The sequence below is a fragment of the Schistocerca gregaria genome, chromosome 8 (genome assembly GCF_023897955.1).
Source record: "Schistocerca gregaria isolate iqSchGreg1 chromosome 8, iqSchGreg1.2, whole genome shotgun sequence".
NCBI classification, from domain to species: domain Eukaryota; kingdom Metazoa; phylum Arthropoda; class Insecta; order Orthoptera; family Acrididae; genus Schistocerca; species Schistocerca gregaria.
In genome coordinates this window covers 209126338-209146740 of record NC_064927.1, presented here as the reverse complement: position 1 = coordinate 209146740, position 20403 = coordinate 209126338, and the positions used below count along the sequence as shown (strand labels likewise).

The 20403-nt window shown below is 41.9% G+C and overlaps 1 protein-coding gene across 5 annotated transcripts in view; it reads left to right on the top strand.

Annotated features, from left to right (window-relative positions):
• Window positions 1–20403, top strand: part of LOC126284806 (protein bric-a-brac 2-like) — a 437302-nt gene that overhangs the window by 145328 nt on the left and 271571 nt on the right. For 2 of the 5 annotated variants that reach the window (XM_049983971.1, XM_049983970.1), the window contains exon 2: window positions 8432–8489. The exons of 2 other annotated variants lie outside the window; for them this stretch is intronic. In XM_049983971.1, coding sequence (XP_049839928.1) covers window positions 8432–8489 — 58 coding nt within the window. Of the gene's footprint in view, window positions 1–8431; window positions 8490–20403 lie in introns of those variants that run through there. One more of the 5 variants, XM_049983981.1, reaches the window with a different exon arrangement.

Here is a 20403-nt window from a genome sequence, read left to right as displayed (position 1 = left end):
AACGAATAACGCGCATCCCGCCTCTTGCAGCGGTCTGTCGGTATTCTGTTAATTGACAAGCTGATTTATTCAATTCGTCATGTCGACAGGACCATTATCTCCTCAACACAGCAGGTAACGGAATTATCAGGAGTGTATCTTTGCTAAGTACTACATTGACGTAAATGGGAAGTAATATATCATGAAACACTAGTGTGACATTTATCAAAGTTTGTGGAAGTACTCACCACGTAAATTGTATTAAATTATTCAACTTTAATTTCATTCGGAACTGATGTAAATTTACCATCATCGTTGTGAGGTGTGACCCTCGCTCAAGGACGCGAATATGCTGTTGTATTCATTGTCACATGGAAATGAACAACCTCCAAATGTCATGATGAAGAATTTGTCATACGCGAAAGACAAGTTGTGTGATTTCACGAGGATTGCTGGCTGGAGGGTATGAAGCTATACATCTTCCCGTCACAAGCCAGTAATGGTGTTTGGATGAGAAATGGGCCCTGTCATGTCAGTGAAGTATCAGTACATTCCTCAAGGCCTTCCTGGTGTGATTTGGCATGTAGCGTTCTTAACATTACACTACTAGAATTCACCGCTCGGTATACTGGTAGTGAAGGGTATGACAACAGGGTGTATCATCGTTCCTGTAGAACACATAAGCTTGTGAAATCGTACGAATCTCTTTCAAATACCGTGTTCTGTCAAATATGTTAGAACGATTTAACAGTGAACGTCTGTGTTGATCATTCGTTCACACTTACAGTTTTAGACAATCACCGTATACAGCTTGGCGTTTAAGTACAGAATGAAGGGGAGAATTGGAGGTATTTTTATTCATTTATAGGTTCGAATTCAACATCCTACGAATAGCTTGGTAACTTACAGCACAACCACAAGGGGGGGGGGGGGGGGGCAGGAAATTGCTGTAGCGTCCATCCTGACAATCACCGCCAGTGATATAGCAAACAAAGAAGGAGCATGTAACGGTATAGGAGGAGACTAGTGTTTAGGCGTCCCGTCGACAACGAGGTCATTAGAGCACAAACACGGATTAGGGAAGGATTGGGAAGGAAATCGGCTGTGGTCTTTCATAGGAACCATCCCGGCATTTGCCGGAAACGATTTAGGTAAATCACGGAAAACCAAAATCAGGAGGGCTGGAGACGGATTTGAACCGTCGTTTTCCCGAATAAGAGTCCATTGTGCTAACTGCTGCATCACGTCGCTCGGTCCTATAACGGTATATCTAGGTGGAGATACAAACAACAGTTAATGCAGACCATCTTTGTAGCTGAATGGATAGTATGGCTGCTTTTAGTGTGGAAAGACCCGGGTTCGATACCCGGTAGCTCCTCGGGATTTTCTGTGGTAGAGAATTCTGGAACGCTGTCCCTGTTAGGCCAGATGAGGAACTGCTTGAATAAAGAATCAGTTATTTACTATCAACAGGGGCTGGAGGGATTGGCGGCATGCTGCTCACATGTCGGACGATTATGGCTCGTTCCTCATACTGCCATGTAGGCAGCAGTCAGCCAGTCTAGGACCTAACCCGTGGTGGTGGTGGCTCTTACATGTGTGTGTCTAGAATCTGAACAGCGCCGCCACGTCGTCGCCCAGTTAGCGTGCCACGCTAAATTAATCTTAATGATATATACTCTGCATCAAAACGAACATCATGTCATCTAAGTGCTATGAATTCTGTTATCATAATGGGAGCCATTCTTTCTGCGTGAGGCTGTTTTTTATGTGAAACAAACACTTTTACTTCATTCACGATTAGCTGATATCGCTCCCTTGGATACTGTGATGGAACATGAAACAAAAATTGTTGTATTCTTAGATATTGTCAGCACGTCGTGTTCCACACTGAGTTGTCAGCATGTGGCGTTGTCCTGCGTTGGGGGAAACGCCCCAAGGCCGCTACCTTGGGTGTGTGCTTGTTACTGATTTTACTTTTGCTGCCCTATTCACGTTTATTCTCGTTTTGTTTCTTTTGAATCGGTTGGATGACAAAATTCTAGTTCGGTTGGAAGGGTTGTGTTTGGTTCAAATGATCGTCATTCATTCATTTGTAATGTTCGGTGGGTGGGCGTGTATTGCGAAAAGTTTAATTCTGTTGGTCGATATTCCAAGATTTCATCAGTGAGTGTATTGATTCTTGTTCTATTTTCTACTTTCGCTGTTAACCGCATCCAACGCTCTTTTTATATGGGAGTTGGGACATTTCTTTCGACAGAGCTAATATCGTTGTTATTTCTGCTCGAAATCCAAACTGGGGAGGCGTATTTTAAAAATGGTCTTCTGAAAACTTTGTATGTGTACATTAACGTGTGTCGTTTGCTCTTCGTCGTAAGCCTTCAGCAGGTTGCTCTTGTTGTTGACATTTTCGATCATGTTGAGTGTGAGACCCGTGACATTGTTCTGTCCATCGTTGTCGCTAAATAAGTTACTGTTTCCTTTGCTTTTACTGTTTCACTCACAGCCGAACTTTTGCGTTTTTAGAGTTGCCGATTGCTTTTCTAGAGAAGGATTTGTGGCTGACTTCTGTTACTTGTGTTTTCTGGACGTTCGGTTTTATTCGCCGTTTCCTTAACCAAGATTCTGGCATGTTCATGTACTCGTTATTCTTGTTACGCAGCTCGTGTATGCCACCAGATGGCATTGTCATCTGCGTATAACCCCAGCCCATCATTTCATCTCGATGATTGTGCAGTGTCTGACGTGTAGGTGATCTATAACAGGGTCGATAGGATAGCTCCCAGTGGTAAGCTTGCTTCTGGGTATAAGATTCTGAAAAGGGAAACGCCCCATCTCACCCCTCTTCCCCCGTCAGATTCAGTGATAAAATGGCCCATTGGATAGCCCGTCAAAAGCTGAACACAGATCAAGCACGAAAACAGAAACAAGGTGTACTGAACTGTGAAAAAAAGAAGCAGAAATAAAAATAGTGAACGATCCAAGTTCAAGACGCGCTACATCGACCGAATTGTAAGAATCACAGCGTCGTGGTGGTGTGGCCACTGTGCTGGACTGAAAAATGGGAGATTCATGTTAAAGTCTTCCTCGTGCCCCACCTTTTTTTTTTTTCTTTTTCGTTGATGTATCTGTTCTCTATAGTCTTGGCAGTTACTGTACATTGGCTGTAGAATATGAATCATGCGTTAAGAATATATTACCGTCTCAAGTAAACGTGATGAATAGTGAGAGCAGGAGAGATGTCACATAGGCCTTTCACATAAATGAAGAAAAAAAACAGATAAAAGGGTGTGAACTATGTTACAACAAAAGAAATAAAGACTCAGAACTAGCCAAAACGTAACGCAAGAGTCATAACATGTAGTACTTACAGCCAACAGACACGCCAGTGACCGTACGGCAGTTCGTAAATTTATTTTTAAAAAATCATGGGGCAGGAGGGAGATTTGAACATGGATCTCCCCCTCTTCGGAGTCCCACACCGTTACCACATAACCACGACGCCGACACTATTCGAACTCGCTTGATGTTACATGTCTATAGAGTTGGGACCGTTGTGCCACACTAGGCTCTTTCTTTGTCTAGGACAAGGACTAGGGCGTCCTTGGCAGGTTTATGTCGTCCGTGATACCACTGCATAGTCTTTAAATATGGAGTTTGTGGTTGCGTGCCCTTTACGAAAGGCTATTACACCTTCGGTATGCTATTGTTTTCGGTAGGATTTCATTTATTACTGTTTCGATATATTTTAACTGTGACTGGAAGGAATATTATTGGACCATACCTTTTATGTACGATTTATTAGGGTAGTTTCGTCTGCATTATGATTTCCACGGAATCGGGATGGTTTTCAGACTAAGCGCAGCGCTGTAAACGATTTGTAGACAATCTAATTGTTTATATGAAGCGAGCCGTACTGGCTTCACGTATACACAAGAAAACGACGCATCACGAATAAATTATCCGAATGGGACAGAAATCGGTAAATGTTATGTATATGTACGGATAAAAAAACGAGGGTAATGGAATGTAGCCGAAATAAATCGGGTGATGCTGAGGGTATTAGATTAGGAAATGAGACGCTTAATGTAGTAAATGAATTTGCTATTTGGGGAGCAAAATAACTGATGATGGTCGAAGTAGGGAGGATATAAAATGTAGACTGGCCTGGAAGATAAATAGTTTAGGCAGAAAGTGCTACAGTAGAATGCTGAAGATTGGATGGGTAGATCACATAACTAACCAGGAGGTATTGAGTAGAATTGGGGAGAAGAGGAGTTTGTGGCACAAGTTGACTGGACAAAGGGATCGGACATGTTCTGAGGCATCAAGGGATCACAAATTTAGTATTGGAGGGCAGCGCGGAGGGTAAAAATCATAGAGGGAGACCAGGACATGAATGCACTAAGCTGATTCAGAAGGATGTAGGCTGCTGTAGTTGTTTGGATATGAAAAAGCTTGCACAGGATAGAGTAGCATGGAGAGTTGCATCAAACCAGTCTCTGGACTGAAGACTACAACAACAAACAAATAATGACAATTTCAGAAAAAAAATGGATCATTTATTCAGAGAAAGAGCTTCACAAATTGAATAAGCCAGTAACGCGATACCCTTATGCTCTGTTATTCGGATTGGAATAGAGTGATATAGTTGCTCGATGTCCTCGTGCTGGATATCGTGTCAAATGCTGTCTCATCGGCGCGTTAAATCGTCAGAATCCCGAGCGGGTTTGAGAGCCCTGCCCATAATGCTCCAAATGTTCTCAATTGGGGAGAGATCTGACTACCGTGTTGGCGAGTGGTGGGTTTGGTTCAAATGAATCTGAGCACTATGGGACTTATCTTCTGAGGTCATCAGTCCCCTAGAACGTAGAACTACTTAAACCTAACCAACCTCACAAACACCCATGCCCGAGGCAGGATACGAACCTGCGACCGTAGTGGTCTTGCGGTTCCAGACTGTAGCGGCTAGAACCGCTCCGTCACTCCAGTGGACAATGTAGGGTTTGGCAAGCTCGAAGAGAAGCCGTAGAAGCTCTCGATCGTGCGGGAGCGGGCATTATTTTGTTGAAGTGTAGGCTCAGGATGGTTTGCCATGAAGGGCAACAAAAGGAGTGGTAAAATATGGTCGACGTACCACTGTGCTGTAAGGACGCCGCCGATGGCACCTAAGTGGTCCTGCAATAAAAAGAAATTGCACTCAGATCATAACTCGTGATTGGCGGGCCCTGTGGCGGTCGATAGTCAGTATGGTATCAGACTGCTGTCTGTGGCGTCTCCTGACAAGTCTTCGGTCTAGAATCCCCTTGAATGGAGTAGTTTTGTCTTCAGTGACGAGTCCCGCTTCGAATCGAGACCAGAGGACCAATGAAGATGTGTCTAGAGGCCTCGGGCAGGGTGGGTTCCCAATCTACCTACCTACCGGCCCAACAACCAGGAGTGGTGGTTTGGAGTGCCACTTCTTTTTCCACAGCTGGACGCGTTTGGTTGTCATCTGCGGCACGCTTGTAGCACAGCGGTACATCGGCGAAATTAAACGCTTCGTTTTGTTGCCTTTCATAGCAAGCCAGTGTGGGTTTACATTTCACACGTACACGCGAGAGCTGCTAATGCTCATCGTCGTGCTTGCCGAGCTCTGTCTAGGCCAGCGAGGCCGCCGGATCTCTCCCCAGCCGAGAAAGTTAAGAGTATTAGTGTCAGCGTCGTCCAACCAGCTTGGTATTTTGACGATCTAACGCGCCAACTGGACTGAGTGCGGCACGATATCCCACAGGAGAACATCCGGCAACTATATGAGCTTCGATCTTAATAATTGCTTGCAATAGATGGACCAACATATTACTGGCTTGCTCAATTTGTGAAGCACTTTCTCTGGAATATAGCAGTCCGCCTCCGTAGCGTAGCGGTAGCGTTACCACCTACTACGTACCGCCCCGAGTTCGATTCCCGGCAGGGGACTGGGTGTTGTCTCCTTCACCATCATTTTCATCGTCATTGACTCGCAAGTCGCCGATGTGGCGTCATATAAAAAGGACTTGGAATACGGCGGCCGAACAACCCCGAATGGGGTCTCCCGGCCAACAATGCCAATGCCATACGATCATTTCATTTCTGGAATATATCATCACAGTTTTTCTGAAACTGTGACCATTCGTTTGTCTCTGCATGTACATCTACATCTATATAGACATAGATACTCCGCAAGCCACCGTACGGTCATCCGCTTCCAAATTCAACAAGTGGCAAACGACTGTCTGTATGCCTTCACATGAACCCTGATTTTTCGTATCTTATCCTCGTAGTCCTTCCAAGCAATATATGTTAGCGGTAGTAGAATCGTCTGGCAACCAGTTTCAGATACCGGTTCTCTGAATTTTCTCAGTAGTGTTTCTCGAGAAGAACGTCTCCTTCCCTCCCCATTTGAGTTCCCGAAGCATCTGCGTAACACTTACGTGTTGTTCTAATTTACCGGTAACAAGTGTAGCAGCTCGCCTCTAAATTGCTTCATGTCTTCCTTCAATCCGACCTGATTGTTACGGATCCCAAACACCCGAGCAGTACTCAAGAATAGGTCGCGTCAGAGTCCTGTGTACGATCTCCTTTACAAGTGAACCACTCTTTCCTAAAATACTCGCAATAAACCGAAGTCTACCATTTCTTCTCTACCACAGTTCTCACATGCTCGTTTCTCCTCATATCGCTTTGTAGCGTAATGCCTGGATATTTTAAACCACTTGACTGTTTTAACCAAGGCACTGGTTACACTGTATCCGAACATTACGAGTTTGATCTTCTTACTCATCTGCATTAATCTACATTTTCCCACATTTAGGGCAGCTGCCATTCGTCACATCAACTCGAACTTTCGTCTATCCTACAGTCATTCAACTTCAACACCTTACCGTACACCACATCATAATCAGCAAACAACTGCAGACTGCTGCCCACCCTGTCTGCCACACCATTTATGTATATTGAGAACAGCGGCGGTTCTATCACACTTCCTTGTGGCACTCCCGACGATACCTTTGTCTCTGATGAAAACTCGCCGTCGAGGACAACATACTCGGGTCTATTATTTAAGAAGTCTTTGAGCCACTCACATATCTCTGAATTTATTCCAAATGCTCGTACATTTCGTTAACATCCTGCAATGGGCCATCATGTCAAATGCTTTCCAGAAATCTAGAAGTATCGGATCTGTATGTTGCCCTTCATACATAGTTCTCAGTTTCACATCTACCGATTTCCGTCCCATTTTCAGAATTACTTATACTGGTGTGACGATTTTTAAATTTAGGAATGTATGTTGGCTGTTCCGTTTCTTCTTTTTTTGTTGTGCACTGAGGTTATATTCGTCTTCCGTTCGGACGTTTTATGAGTGGAAGAGTAAGTCGATTTTTTGGTTTGTTTTCTTTATAAAAATGGTTCAAATGGCTCTGAGCACAATGGGACTTAACATCTATGGTCATCAGTCCCCTAGAACCTAAAACTACTTAAAGCTAACTAACCTAAGGACATCACACAACACCCAGCCATCACGAGGCAGAGAAAATCCCTGACCCCGCCGGGAATCGAACCCCGGAACCCGGGCGTGGGATTTTCTTTATACGTGTTATCAAAATTAGTACCTGTTGGGTGATTGGTGTGTTTCAACTAATGCTGTTGTGAATATTTCGGCCTTAACATGGTCATTTCTTTTGGTGTTATATTGCCGTGGTATGTTCGTGCAGGTTCCGCTTGTGTGTTACGCAAGCGATGTTTTAGTGTGTTTTCCAATACTTTCCCCCTGTCTATGGTGGACCTGATGACAAACATATGTGCGTCGTTCTGACTTAAATTAATCCATCTGTCGTTTGACTGGTATGTTTACCGGTACACGTTCCACTCTCGTGGATGCGTTGCCATTGGTAGCTATGTCTGTTACGTTTTTGTTGAATGATTACATTTTTACAATGGTGGTAACGTTTTTTGGTTGAGTTAGAGTTGCAGCTAGTTGTTAGAGGTCTTTCTTGATGTTTTACTACTATACCTGTTATCGTTTTTGGTTTGGCGGAGAGAACAGAGAAGTTTGTGAGGGTGAGGATACATTGTCGAATCCGATGCTGTCATCGATCCAGGGAAGATTTAGTTGTGCGATTAGTGCCGAGGAGCATAAGAAGTGATAGGGGAATAGACGAAAGTGTTGAGGTATCAAAGGATAGTTGTCCCGTATAAGCGGTCTAGACGTCATCACCTCCCCCTGTGATCCTCTTTCCCTTGCGATCCTCAGGAGAGATAGAAACTCTGGCATCATGTGTGGAGTGCCAGAGATGTTTCGTAGTCGCCCTCCCGTGCAAAGCCTGCCATGAGGAGCGCTGACACGGCCGGCCGTGCAGCGAGATAGTGACGAGAGGTTCTGACGCGCCTTCACCGTATGTGGCTGCCGGCTCAGAAACGTCCCTATTTGCAGATTCAGGCGGAGGCGGCGAGGGCGGCTCAGCGCCACGACGTCTGGGATGACGCTGACGGTGAGTAGTGCAGCACCCACGGCGCTTTGCCTTCCCTTTTACCTTTTTGCGCCTCTTTAACTGCTAATAAGTCATGTTACCACTGTTGTTTCGTTGAAAATCGCACGGTGAGACCGTGGCTGTGAGAAAATACAGGTCAGTTGTTACAGCAAAGTAAAAATAGCAATAAGTTACCGTTAATAATGCTATTTATTTACCCTCCGTTAAAGTGCGCGTCATTTATGACGGCGGCCGAGTTTGATTCGTTCTGCGCATCTGACGTCACAAAAGTCAGCCAATGAACAGAGAACGACGTTGCCGGACGACTGCAATGCAAAGCACGGACGAGTGCCTTCAGTTTTAGAAACGTTCAGTCATAAATAAACTAATTGAACAAAAGCAGTGTCTGATAGCAGACTTTCTTTTATAGAAAGTTTGAAAAAATCATTCTTTATACCAATTGCTTCATATTCTATTAATTAAACCAAACAAGCAATAAGCTTTCTAAATCAGGCGATAGCAAGGAAAGGTGTTGGTATCATTCTCACTAACCGCTTTTCCGCAATAAAGAACAGCGGTAATTGTTTATTTCCTATTGTACTTCGACGAAACGTGAGTAATTCATAGCCATACCAACAGTGTTTGTCGGTATTTTGCGTGGTATTTTAAAGTCCTCCTGGAGATGTATTGAACGGCGAGTTGCGTTAGCGTATTGGTTAAAGTGTATGGCTGTTAAACGGAAAGTTCTGAGTTAAAGCCTTATTTGGTGCTTAATATTTTATTTATTTAAAAACAATATCGAAGTGTCTTACTTCATGAATTTTATTCGTGTCAATGCAATTTTTTGAAATTTCTAGTGGCAACTGAAATAGACTATACGGAAAGTATACGCTATGCACTTTCACCTCTGCAAACGCTTCAAAATTTCGTGCCATGGTTTACTACATCTAATGCTGCACTATAACTTCGAAACAAAATTAAGTCATTTATGGGTCAGTCAAGAAGATGTGTAAAAATCAAATTTTTGGGCCAAATAGTTTCTGTGAAATCGAATGATAAAGTGTGTCAAAGCAGTCGAAACACCATGTGTCTGCACAGGCGAGCAGTGCAGTGATGAAAAATCGCGCACATCGCGGAATTCGGGGAGCACGTCTCTGTAGCAGCGAAAGGGTTAATGCGGCCGTGGTGGCTTTACTTCATAAACTGCGCGCTCCCTCCTAAACGTATGTTTGCGAACTATACTATGGCGCTGCTTCTCTTGGCGCGTACAGCTGGCAACGCAGCAATCTCCCGCGTCTGGGCGGGCATGCGCGAACCGCCAAGATAAAAGAATTGAAGTATAGTAACGTGAATAACACACCTTTCAATGGTAACAGGGGTGACTCGTCACCCCGAAGTTTTATTTTGCCAATAATTACAACTTCACAAAACCCTTATATTTTAGCTACATTATAGCAGATCAGCAACTGGAAGCAGTTAATTCCATAAATTATCTGGGAGTACGCATTAGGAGTGATTTAAAATGGAATGATCATATAAATGTGATCGTCGGTAAAGTAGATGCCAGACAGATTCATTGGAAGAATCCTAAGGAAATGCAATCCGAAAACAAAGGAAGTAGGTTACAGTACGCTTGTTCGCCCACTGCTTGAATACTGCTCAGCAGTGTGGGATCCGAACCGGATAGGGTTGATAGAAGAGATACAGAAGATCCAACGGAGAGCAGTGCGCTTAGTTACAGGATCATTTAGTAATAGCGACAGCGTTACGGAGACGATAGATAAACTCCAGTGGAAGACTCTGCAGGAGAGAAACTCAGTAGCTCGGTATGGGCTTTTGTTGAAGTTTCGAGAACATATCTTCACCGTGGAATCAAGCAGTATATTGCTCCCACCTACGTATATCTCGCGAAGAGACCATGAGGATAAAATCAGAGAGATTAGAGCCCACACAGAGGCACACCGGCAATCCTTCTTTCCACGAACAATACCAGACGAATAGAAGGGAGAACCGATAGAGGTACTCAAGGTACCCTCCGCCATACACCGTCAGGTGGCTTGCGGAGTATGGATGTAGATGTAAAACGAAACTAGATCTGTTTAAAATCATTAACATTCTTATTAACATATAAACAGTTCACAGTAATTGGATAACAATTACTAGAAATTGTTCTTCAAGAGAAACAAATTATGCAAATTGCTTTTCTGTGATCATTTCATGCAGGCCTACAACATTTTACACAAGCTACTTTCACTTTTCTGCCTTTCTCTCTAGGGCTTACTTCTCTTTTCCTGGTCTTGTGGGTCCTTCGTTCCTTTGCTGTTGCCTGGTCCAGTATTCCATAAAACATCGGAAGTGGCAAGCGTCGTATAATCCTCCAGAGTACGCATGTACCATTTTGTCAAATATATCCTCTCCTCCTTTCGTACTATTATAAAATTAAATGATCTCAGGTTTATTAGTGGTCTGGTCAGCATCAGGAACACTATGCGCTGTAGTCAAAAGAACAACAGATTTTCTTTTATAGGAGTGAAGGAGAAAAGTGTTTTTTTCTGATGAAAAGCAAATTCGGACCATAGCACTTTCTTCTTTCTGTTGGGTAGGAAATTTGGTGGTATTTCCGCCTTATTTTTCCTCAACATACCAACAGTTGTCAAATTATATTTCAGCAACACGTCTGTCAAAGGTGTAGATGTGAACCAACTGACACAAGTGATGTTTCGACCTGTCCCACGAATAGTTCTGGAGAGAGTATTCACATGGTATGTTGGCAGACTTTCATTTGTGTTTCTGTTCTCCTTCCCAACGTATGGAATAGCATCTATCATGTCATATGTTCTGGTGTCACACATTGACTATTGTGATGCCATATTTATCTGGTTTCGAAGCAATGTAAACACGGAATAGGTGTTTGCCACGAAATCCTGAAAGCTGCTCATCGATTGTTATATATTTATGAGGAGAAAATTTGTCGTCCTTGTTTCTCTTAGTCTTGTCATTAATTCTCAGACAATTTAGAAGAAATTTGAACCTCATTTGAGATATAATACATTTGTACACAGATGAGGCAAACCACATTTCTTCGGTGTTAAGATCATCTTTTCTGCTACCTGACATATAAAGCTATTCCATTAGTGCACATATTTCTTCCTTGCCCGTATCACCGAGTAACCTCTGGTCAGTACATGTACATTTTTCTTTGGATCTCCTCATTTGTATGAGCTACAATCATATCAACTGTTCTTGTCTCTAATAATATTTCGAGAGCATCTACCTCAGAGTCAATGTTTTGAGCAAAGTTAACAGCTTTAGGAACTTTTACAATGGCCGGTCGATGTGGCCGTGCGGTTCTAGGCGCTTCAGTCTGGAACCGCGTGACCGCTACGGTCGCAGGTTCGAATCCTGCCTCGAGCATGGATGTATGTGATGTCCTTAAGTTAGTTCGGTTTAAGTAGTTCTAAGTTGTAGGGGACTGATGACCTCAGATCTCAAGTCCCATAGTGCTCGCAGCCATTTGAACCAATTTTTACAATGTTTCTACTTTGGGTTTTACCTTTCTTAGGCGGTATTTCAGACCATAAAAATCCATTCTTAAACTTGATTGGGTTTGCTGATTAAACCACCTTACCACCTCCTCCTCATAACGATCTTTTGACGTAACTTCAAAGTCAGAACTATGTTCAGATTGTATTTCCATATTACGTTGCTCGCTTAAATAAGTCTTTTTCAGTGCAATCGTCGTTGTCTTCCTCCAAAACACTTTTCACAAAGTCCTCAAACCTTGGATCATTCACATTTACAGATTCCATACTCGAATAGCTTATCAGATCTAGCAAATTTGTCACCTACGAAAATGGTAACAAGGGTGACGTATAACCCCAAGAACTATTCGCTCTCAAGTAGCAGCTGAACACAACTGACCAGCAGCACGACAGAACAGTGACTGATTTATACAACAATGACGAAAGAATACACAAGTCTGCCAGAAAAATACCATTGTTGCCAACTTAACAGAAGAAACAAACTATCACTGGGTGACGCATCACCCCTGTTACGAACAGAAAGCTCCGATAACTGTTTCGAACCGACAGGTTTATCATCTGACGACTGTTACCTTGCTAAATTACGTACTGATAATGTTGTACGTGTAATGTTGACAAATATGCATTGGGCGAAAGTCCCTCCGAGTGGTGGCGCTCTACTGGAAAAGAGGACGTAAGAAAAAAGACTACCGTAATTCGACGTAACAAGGAATTAAAGCAGTGGTGTTCAACCTTTCAGCTTATCTGGGCTACATTGGAAGAAGAGTATTTTTGGGCCACACATAATATGTGAGGGACATTTCATAAGTAACGCCCTCTTTTTTTTAAAATACATCATTACCATCGTTCTGTATAGTCTCCTTGCTTCTCTGTGACTGAATGCCAACGTCTCGGAAGCTCTATTGTTCCATCCATTACACCACTTCTGTTCATCTGCTGAATGACACGGGTAACGGTGGTAGAAACCTCTTCCAGAGAAAGATAACGTAGTCCACGAATAGGTTTGTCAACGTTGTGAACCAAGTCGAAGTCTGGTGGACTCGTGTCCAGGCTGTAGGGAGGATGCGGCAACACTTCCCATTCGTATTTGGGCGGTTTTTGTGTTACAACGTTGCCGTTATGCGGTAGAGCATTCTCGTGGAGAATTGGTGGCCCAGCTTCGGGCAACTGAGGCCCGGTTTTGTGAATTTTTCTGCTGTGACACGTTTTCCACATGGGGCTCTATTTGTCATGGTGATCATAAACAAAACTCAACATATGCTTGAACTTTGATTTAGGGCATTGAAATTTGTTTGGACGTGGCGAATCTGAAGGTCTTCAATCATTGGATTGTGGTTTCAACTCCAGTTGAAAGTCTCATCGATAGCGACAATTTGACACAAGAATCCTTTACTTCTGAGGTCGGATCGTTGGCTGAGCAAGGTTGCAATCTCCAGGCGTTTTTGCTTCTCTTCAGCAGTCAAATAGTTTGGGATCCATCTCGCATAATTTTTTCTATTCTTCAAATAATTTGTAAGAATACTGATGTTAGGGAAATTCCCGTGGGCTTAGTGTTCCTCGCAAGTCGTACTGCTATCTTCTTCAAGAGCGTCTGCCACAAGTGTTACACATTGTTCCTCTGTTGACGTTTTTGGTGTTCCGAGTCTTGGATTATCGTCCGTGCTCATACGACCACCACGAAAACGATTAATCCAACGTGAAACTGTCACGGTCACTGTAATTTCACCACAAACTTCACTTAACGCACTGTGGATTTTTGTGGGTTTTTTCCGCTTAAAGTTTCGTTGCTGATGTATGACTCTGGTCTTCAACAGCCACAGTACCCGAGACCCCTGCAGAGTCCATTTGTACCTCTCGCCAATTTTATGTTAAAATACACAACGAAGAAACAGACACACGTTTCTTCCTCAAGCTCCCAACTGCATCTGAGTCATTTTCATTGTTGTTGCTTCAAACAATCCACAGTAATAACAACCTCTGTGCGTTATTTATGAACTGTCCCTCAAACTTAACAATAACCAGCGAGGAAAAAATAAAAAGGGAGAGGAAAAAAGGGGGACGGTAGGTATCTCTATTCTTAAAAATCAAGATGGAATTAATTTGACCTTTTATCTGTGATATTTTATTAGTAATTTTGTACGCAAGTAACTAGAAATCATAGAATTAATCCGACATTTGACTCTGAATTTGGCAAACTCATATATCAGGTTCGATCGATGTTGCTGCAGCTCTCAGGGTGTTGTGAAGATGTTCACGTGAGATTTTGGTTCTGTTTTTACACTTTGTGTGCTTTACTCTTGAAAGTAACTGTTCAGATGTACCCAAAAATCCATTATAGAGACGTTCATGTTCAAATGTAGTTCTTACTTGCTACAATGGAATTGAGATCAAATTAGCAGAATTACGGTGCTGTTAGATAGCGAACATTTGCAGCAGTTGCAATTTACGTGATGATTTCTAATTTCTACCGACTTGTAGTGATGAAGACTATGGTGAAAAACGTTCTTTACCACAACTGTACAGGAATGAAAGAATTTCCTTGTATTTCCATAAGGGCCGGTTATAAGAATGATTCTCTGAGGGTTCAAGTATTGCACGGAATGGACCAGCGAGAAAATAGCATTGTGTGGCGGAGTTTCAAATGGAAAATATTCAATTTATCATAGCTTTACGTGAACCGAATTTCGTGGGGTATATTTTTTACCAGTCGTGTGATAGATGCTCACTTTTTGGGCCGCATAACGAGGGGCACTTACGAAGTGCCCTTTTCGATTTTCTGGGTACAATACCTCTTTTTACGTAAACATTTTCAAGCTATTGCTGATAACAGTTAAGCTTTGCATCAACATTTGCTCAACATTATAGTCCATTGCATTTCAACGTAATAAAAGACTTTTAGCAAAGAAAATAAAGTAGCTGAGTAAGTGTTCTATAAGCCTTGTAATCATGAAGTTACGGGAACGTTTCTCGCTAGTAGTAACCTTGTTTTATTCGAATTGCATATTAGCAAATGGTGTCAAAATTTTCGTTAAAGACAAAATCTCTTTATTCTAAGTACCTAATTGCAAGTAAATGAGGATATTCATAATCAATTAAAATTTGATACATAAATACGTACTACTGTGTAATCTCTGGAAATGTAAAAAAGAAGTTCTGTACGTGATGTTTCGCATTTTTGTACCGTTGTTAGTTTGTCTATTCACATTTTCATGTGATTAGGAGTTTAGAAGACAAAGGTCATAATTTTTTTTTAAATTATGATAAAGTATTTTTAATTAACATTTCTATTTAATAATAAATACAAAATTCAAATGAAAGTAGAAAAAGAATATTACTAGCGAGAATGTAACAAATAGTGGACCAATGGGCATATGGGAACAAAGTGCCCATTGGTCTCCTTATCTCAAAGTACAAAGGTCAATGTCTTCCTTATCTCCCCAGTCAAGAGGGTGAATTCCCTACCTTCCCCGAGCTAGAGGGTCCATTATTCTTTTGTATAAATAAACAAGCCACTTAGTGTAGCCTTCTTATCTCTCGTTTCTTCTATTAATGCCCTCTCATGTAATTGCTATAAATTATCGTCCACTCATTTTATTTTTGTACCGAATTACTGTGGGTAATGCCTGTTGTTTTATTAGCATTATTTATTACCGTTCTGTGATTTATTACTTAAGTATGTGATGCTTTAACACCCCAAAAGTGGCTGCCAAGATTTAGCCGTGGATAAGAGTGGTGAGGAATTAAAAAAAAAAAAATACAGTTGGGGAACCCTTGTACTAGTTTTTTCGCAGTTATTCTACTATAATTTATTTCTAAAAAATGGCTATCACGGTTATTTGCATTCGCAATAGTAGTTGCCTAGTGGAAAATTAAAAAAATGTGAGAAAATCAAAGAAGTGTTATCCTGTTGACCAGGAAAGCTGACATAGCCTGTATGGCCGTTAGATTTAAGTACTTTCATGCTATGTAAAAACACATTGTGTAAGCGTTGGGTTCATTTTATATACTCTAGGTCATCTAATAATTAAAATATGGAGGTGTATAGTCAAATACGATAGAGTCTTGATATTTTGAGTTTCCCATAAACCCGAGCCCCCATTTTAAAAAATCTAATATTCATTTATGTCAGAGAGCTGCTGACGTCAATCTGCCCCTAGATGCGAAGTGTTACAAAAAGCTTGAGTCCATCAGCAAATAACTTCCTTAAGCACTTGCTGAGGTGTTTATATTAGAACAAAGACTTACTCAAGTTTCTCTTCAATTCACTGGCGCAAGTTTATTTCAGAAACTCACAGCAAGTACTTGTTACAAAAGCGCAGTTATTCAGAAAAACCCAGCGCAGTTGCCTCTGTTGTTGCATTATTATTAATGAATAAAAATCGTGACGAAACACACAAATAAAAAAACGGGAAGAAATTATTAGGGAGTACATACTGATGTTACCAAAAAACACTATTCAGATAACTAAAACCAAAGGACTTCACTTACAAATTTCGAACATATGTTGTCTATTGTATAATCAAGTATTCGATAACAGTAAACAAAAATGTGGCTTGATATCTAACCAAGAGACTGCCCTTTAATTACTCTTTGATTTTTGCAAGCAGTATTTACTAGCCGAGATACTGTTCCACAAAATTTCGGACAGTCTCTGAAGATGGTCAGAAGACTCTGCGCCGAAATATTGTGGCAGGAAGTTGCAAAAATTCCGGCAGTTCGCCCGAAATTTTGTGGAACACTATTTACTACTTTTGTCACAAATGAAATGCATTTATGTTAACGGTAGCATTAAAAAATCAACATAAATTTAAAGGCGTCTAAACTGCCGTTCTACTTTGCCCTCACGTGAAACAAATTGATACGTAAACTCATTTCGCAGTTCCTTGACTGATGGCGCCAACTACGTGTGTTTGGGAGTTCCTACAGTACATTTGTTTCGGCCCGTCTGTATTTGTGTTATTCTTCTGTTCGATATTGATACTTTCGCACCGATACTGAACACACACGACTTGTGTAAGTTTAAGAACAAAGATTAAGTCGGCAAGTACTTGTAGCATGATGCCAGAAACCGAACGAATTGTCAGCCTACAGCGGAGTGCACCGATACTGAACACACACGACTTGTGTAAGTTTAAGAACAAAGATTAAGTCGGCAAGTACTTGTAGCATGATGCCAGAAACCGAACGAATTGTCAGCCTACAGCGGAGTGCGCCGGACCGAGACTCGAACCTGGGAACCCGATCTGGCACACAGTTTTAATTTGTCAGGAAGTTTCATGCAAGGAACTGTTTCCACTTAGATTGGGGGGGGGGGGGGGGTGGTTGCAGAATGGTCGTTCCTAATATTTCACCCAATTCTGTGATTGTATGGATAATGCGACATACCATGGTGGGAAGTATGACAGAATGCCTAATAAATGTGTTTCAGGATAACGATGTTAGAGTGGCTGCAAGATGGACAAATATACTGCAACGACTCAGTGAGGAAGGCTGAACTGTTATCTACAATAAAGGAAAACAAACCAGCCGTGGAAGTGTACGTCTTGTATAAAATCGGTGAGAGCAGAGGTCTCAGTGTAATGTGTTTACCGCTTCCCAACTGCAATCTAAATCCGATAGAATTGGCGTAGGCCAAAATGAAACACAATTTCAAAGAGAACAATGTCGCTGGTGACCTGTCGAAGGAAAGATTCCAGAGTAGTAGTGTGACGAGGGTCTCCCGTCGGGTAGACCGCTCGTCTGGTGTTAGTCTTTCGATGTGACGCCACTCCGGCGACTTGCGCGTCGATGGGGATGAAATGATGATGATTAGGACAACACAACACCCAGTCCCTGAGCGGAGAAAATCTCCGACCCAGACAGACATTGTCAGTCTGTCGCGCTGACCACTCCGCTACCGGGGGCGGACAAGATTACAGAATCCTGTTAATGCTGCTTTGCTTTCAGATACTGCACAGCACTGGCAAGGTTAGTGCAGGAATGTGCAGCAATTGGAGGAAGAGTACTGGACACGGGATGGAATAATGGAAATGACCATCGATGAAGTTATCAGCGATGATGGGTGGTGGTGGTGGTGGTGGTGGTGGTGGTGATCATCATCTTGCGAGCTAATATCCCAAAGACGTTCGGGCTCACATGCGGTTCCTCCTCGTCGAAATGTCTTGGCTCAAACTCGTCTAGGAGTTGAACAGCAGTGTCTCATTACACGCCCTAAATTAGACACTTGTGACTATTGGTTAAATTGTCTAACTGATGGCAAGTTTGCGAAATTGTATGAAACATACAAAGTTAATGTAACAAATAATAACGGTAATGATATCGGGAGCTAAATTAACGACCCGTAAATGACGTAGGCCACACTGTTGCGATTCGATCAGAATTATGTTTATTCAGAAAGTAAACTAATATCGAAAGTGCTTGTATTTAGAGTTACTGTTACACACGAGTGCATATCCATTTGACACAGTTCGATCATTCACAATCTCATCGTGAAATAAAGTCCAATACTCCAGCTCCTTATCTACGCGAAAATTTATAATTCACATCAGGCACGTGGCTGCTCACCGCTCAGAGACCAAGTCCCGCGATACCACACAACGCGAAATTTTGTAAGTCGTTTCACTTCTAGCTACCTAAGGGCCGACCATCGGCTTTCGCGTCTCCACTGACTCTTCGCCCATATCACGCTGCGTCTGCCGCGTGCCGAACACCGTCGCTCAACTGACCAGTGCAGTTTCCTTCCTTGAAGCCGTCCATCTGATTGGCTACAGCTTATTCTACATTATTTTGCATTTTAACATATTTGAATAATCTAAGCTTGACCACTTTCACATACTAAATAAAGTAACATAATATCCATTAAATGATAAATGTTAAATTCTTTTACATAAAACCAATACAATTTCGTTCTTAACTTTGAATGTCACGGCCAGAAACTTTGCAGTAACATGCTTTCTGATAAATAAATAAAGAACAAAAGTAACTATTATGTACTGAACTTTACACCAAATATTCTATTACCTAATGATTCAATAAGGTGTTACGCTGTCCACATTCAATGTGTTTTGTGTGGAGGAAATGATGGTCTATCTGATGCTTAACTGAAAATACTGATAATTTAAATTTACTATATCTTTTAAACAAATAGAGTTGGTATGTACAACATTTGTCATTTTAATTATGCTCTTTTATATGAAATGTCGAGCGTTAAGATCGACCAAAGCGTTCAGATTTTAACATTCTTGTCTTTGTTACCAGACTTGTTAATTTCACTTTAACAGTAAATCCTAAACTCTTTTAGATATGATCAATATTCATGTTTTATTGGGATCACCATGAAAATTTAAGAAAGATGGTAGATCTCCTGCGGGGTTTCCCTATGACGTAGGTTCTCGTCTCTCATTCGCACACTACAGCGCTTAGGTCTGATCAGCCTGGCCTCATTCAGCACAATAGACGAGTGTAAATTTCCCCAACTCGTGGCGAATCTGCACTCTTTGAGGCACAAAGGATTCGTTTCACAATTCATGGGACGCTCTCTCTTTTGGCCATATGCTTAAATGAGAGCGAAGTATTCGTTAACTCACAATTTTCAGGCGCAATATCTTACACTTCGTAAACATTACCGCTATCTACGTTTAATAAATGCAATGTACAATCACATTCCAAAAATAAGTTTAAAACTTTAGATTCATAGTGTCGTAAGTCGTACGAGGCTTGCCCAGAAAGTAAGTTCCCGATTCAGTCGCGAAATGGCAACTACAATGAAAATCAGAAGCGTTTTATTTGGGACAGTTGGCTGCACCTTCCAGCTACTTCTCTACATTGTCTCCGCCCCAGCTACGACATCTGTCGCACCGCTATACCAATTTTCCAATACCCTCGCCATAGAACGCAGCTGCCTGTCCTTCTCGCCAGTTCTTCAGTTGTCTTCATAGCCAGTAGTTAATGTGTGCAGAGATGAAACACAGAGGGAGCCAATTACCGGCTTTAGTGAGGGTGATCAAAAACTCTCAATCGAAAACGCTGCAGCATCATTTTCATTGCCCCTGCAGATTGCGACCGACAATTGTCACGAAGTAGGAAACGTATGACAGTTCTGTAATGTGGGTTGCATAACATAAGGTAAAATCTCTCACCAGGACCACATGCTTGGCGGGATACACTATTTTATACGCATCTTTATGCACTCTGAACTGAAAAGAGCGAAGTGATACAACCGACAGGAATACTAGAGACACTGTCGAACACACATGTACCAAGCTTTATTAGGTTTTCATAATGTTTTCCATTTCTTGACCGATCGGAACTTACTTTCGGAATATCCCTCGTACATTCATTTTTCACTTTTTTCGATGTATAAATAATACATAATTTATAGGTAAAACTCTCGA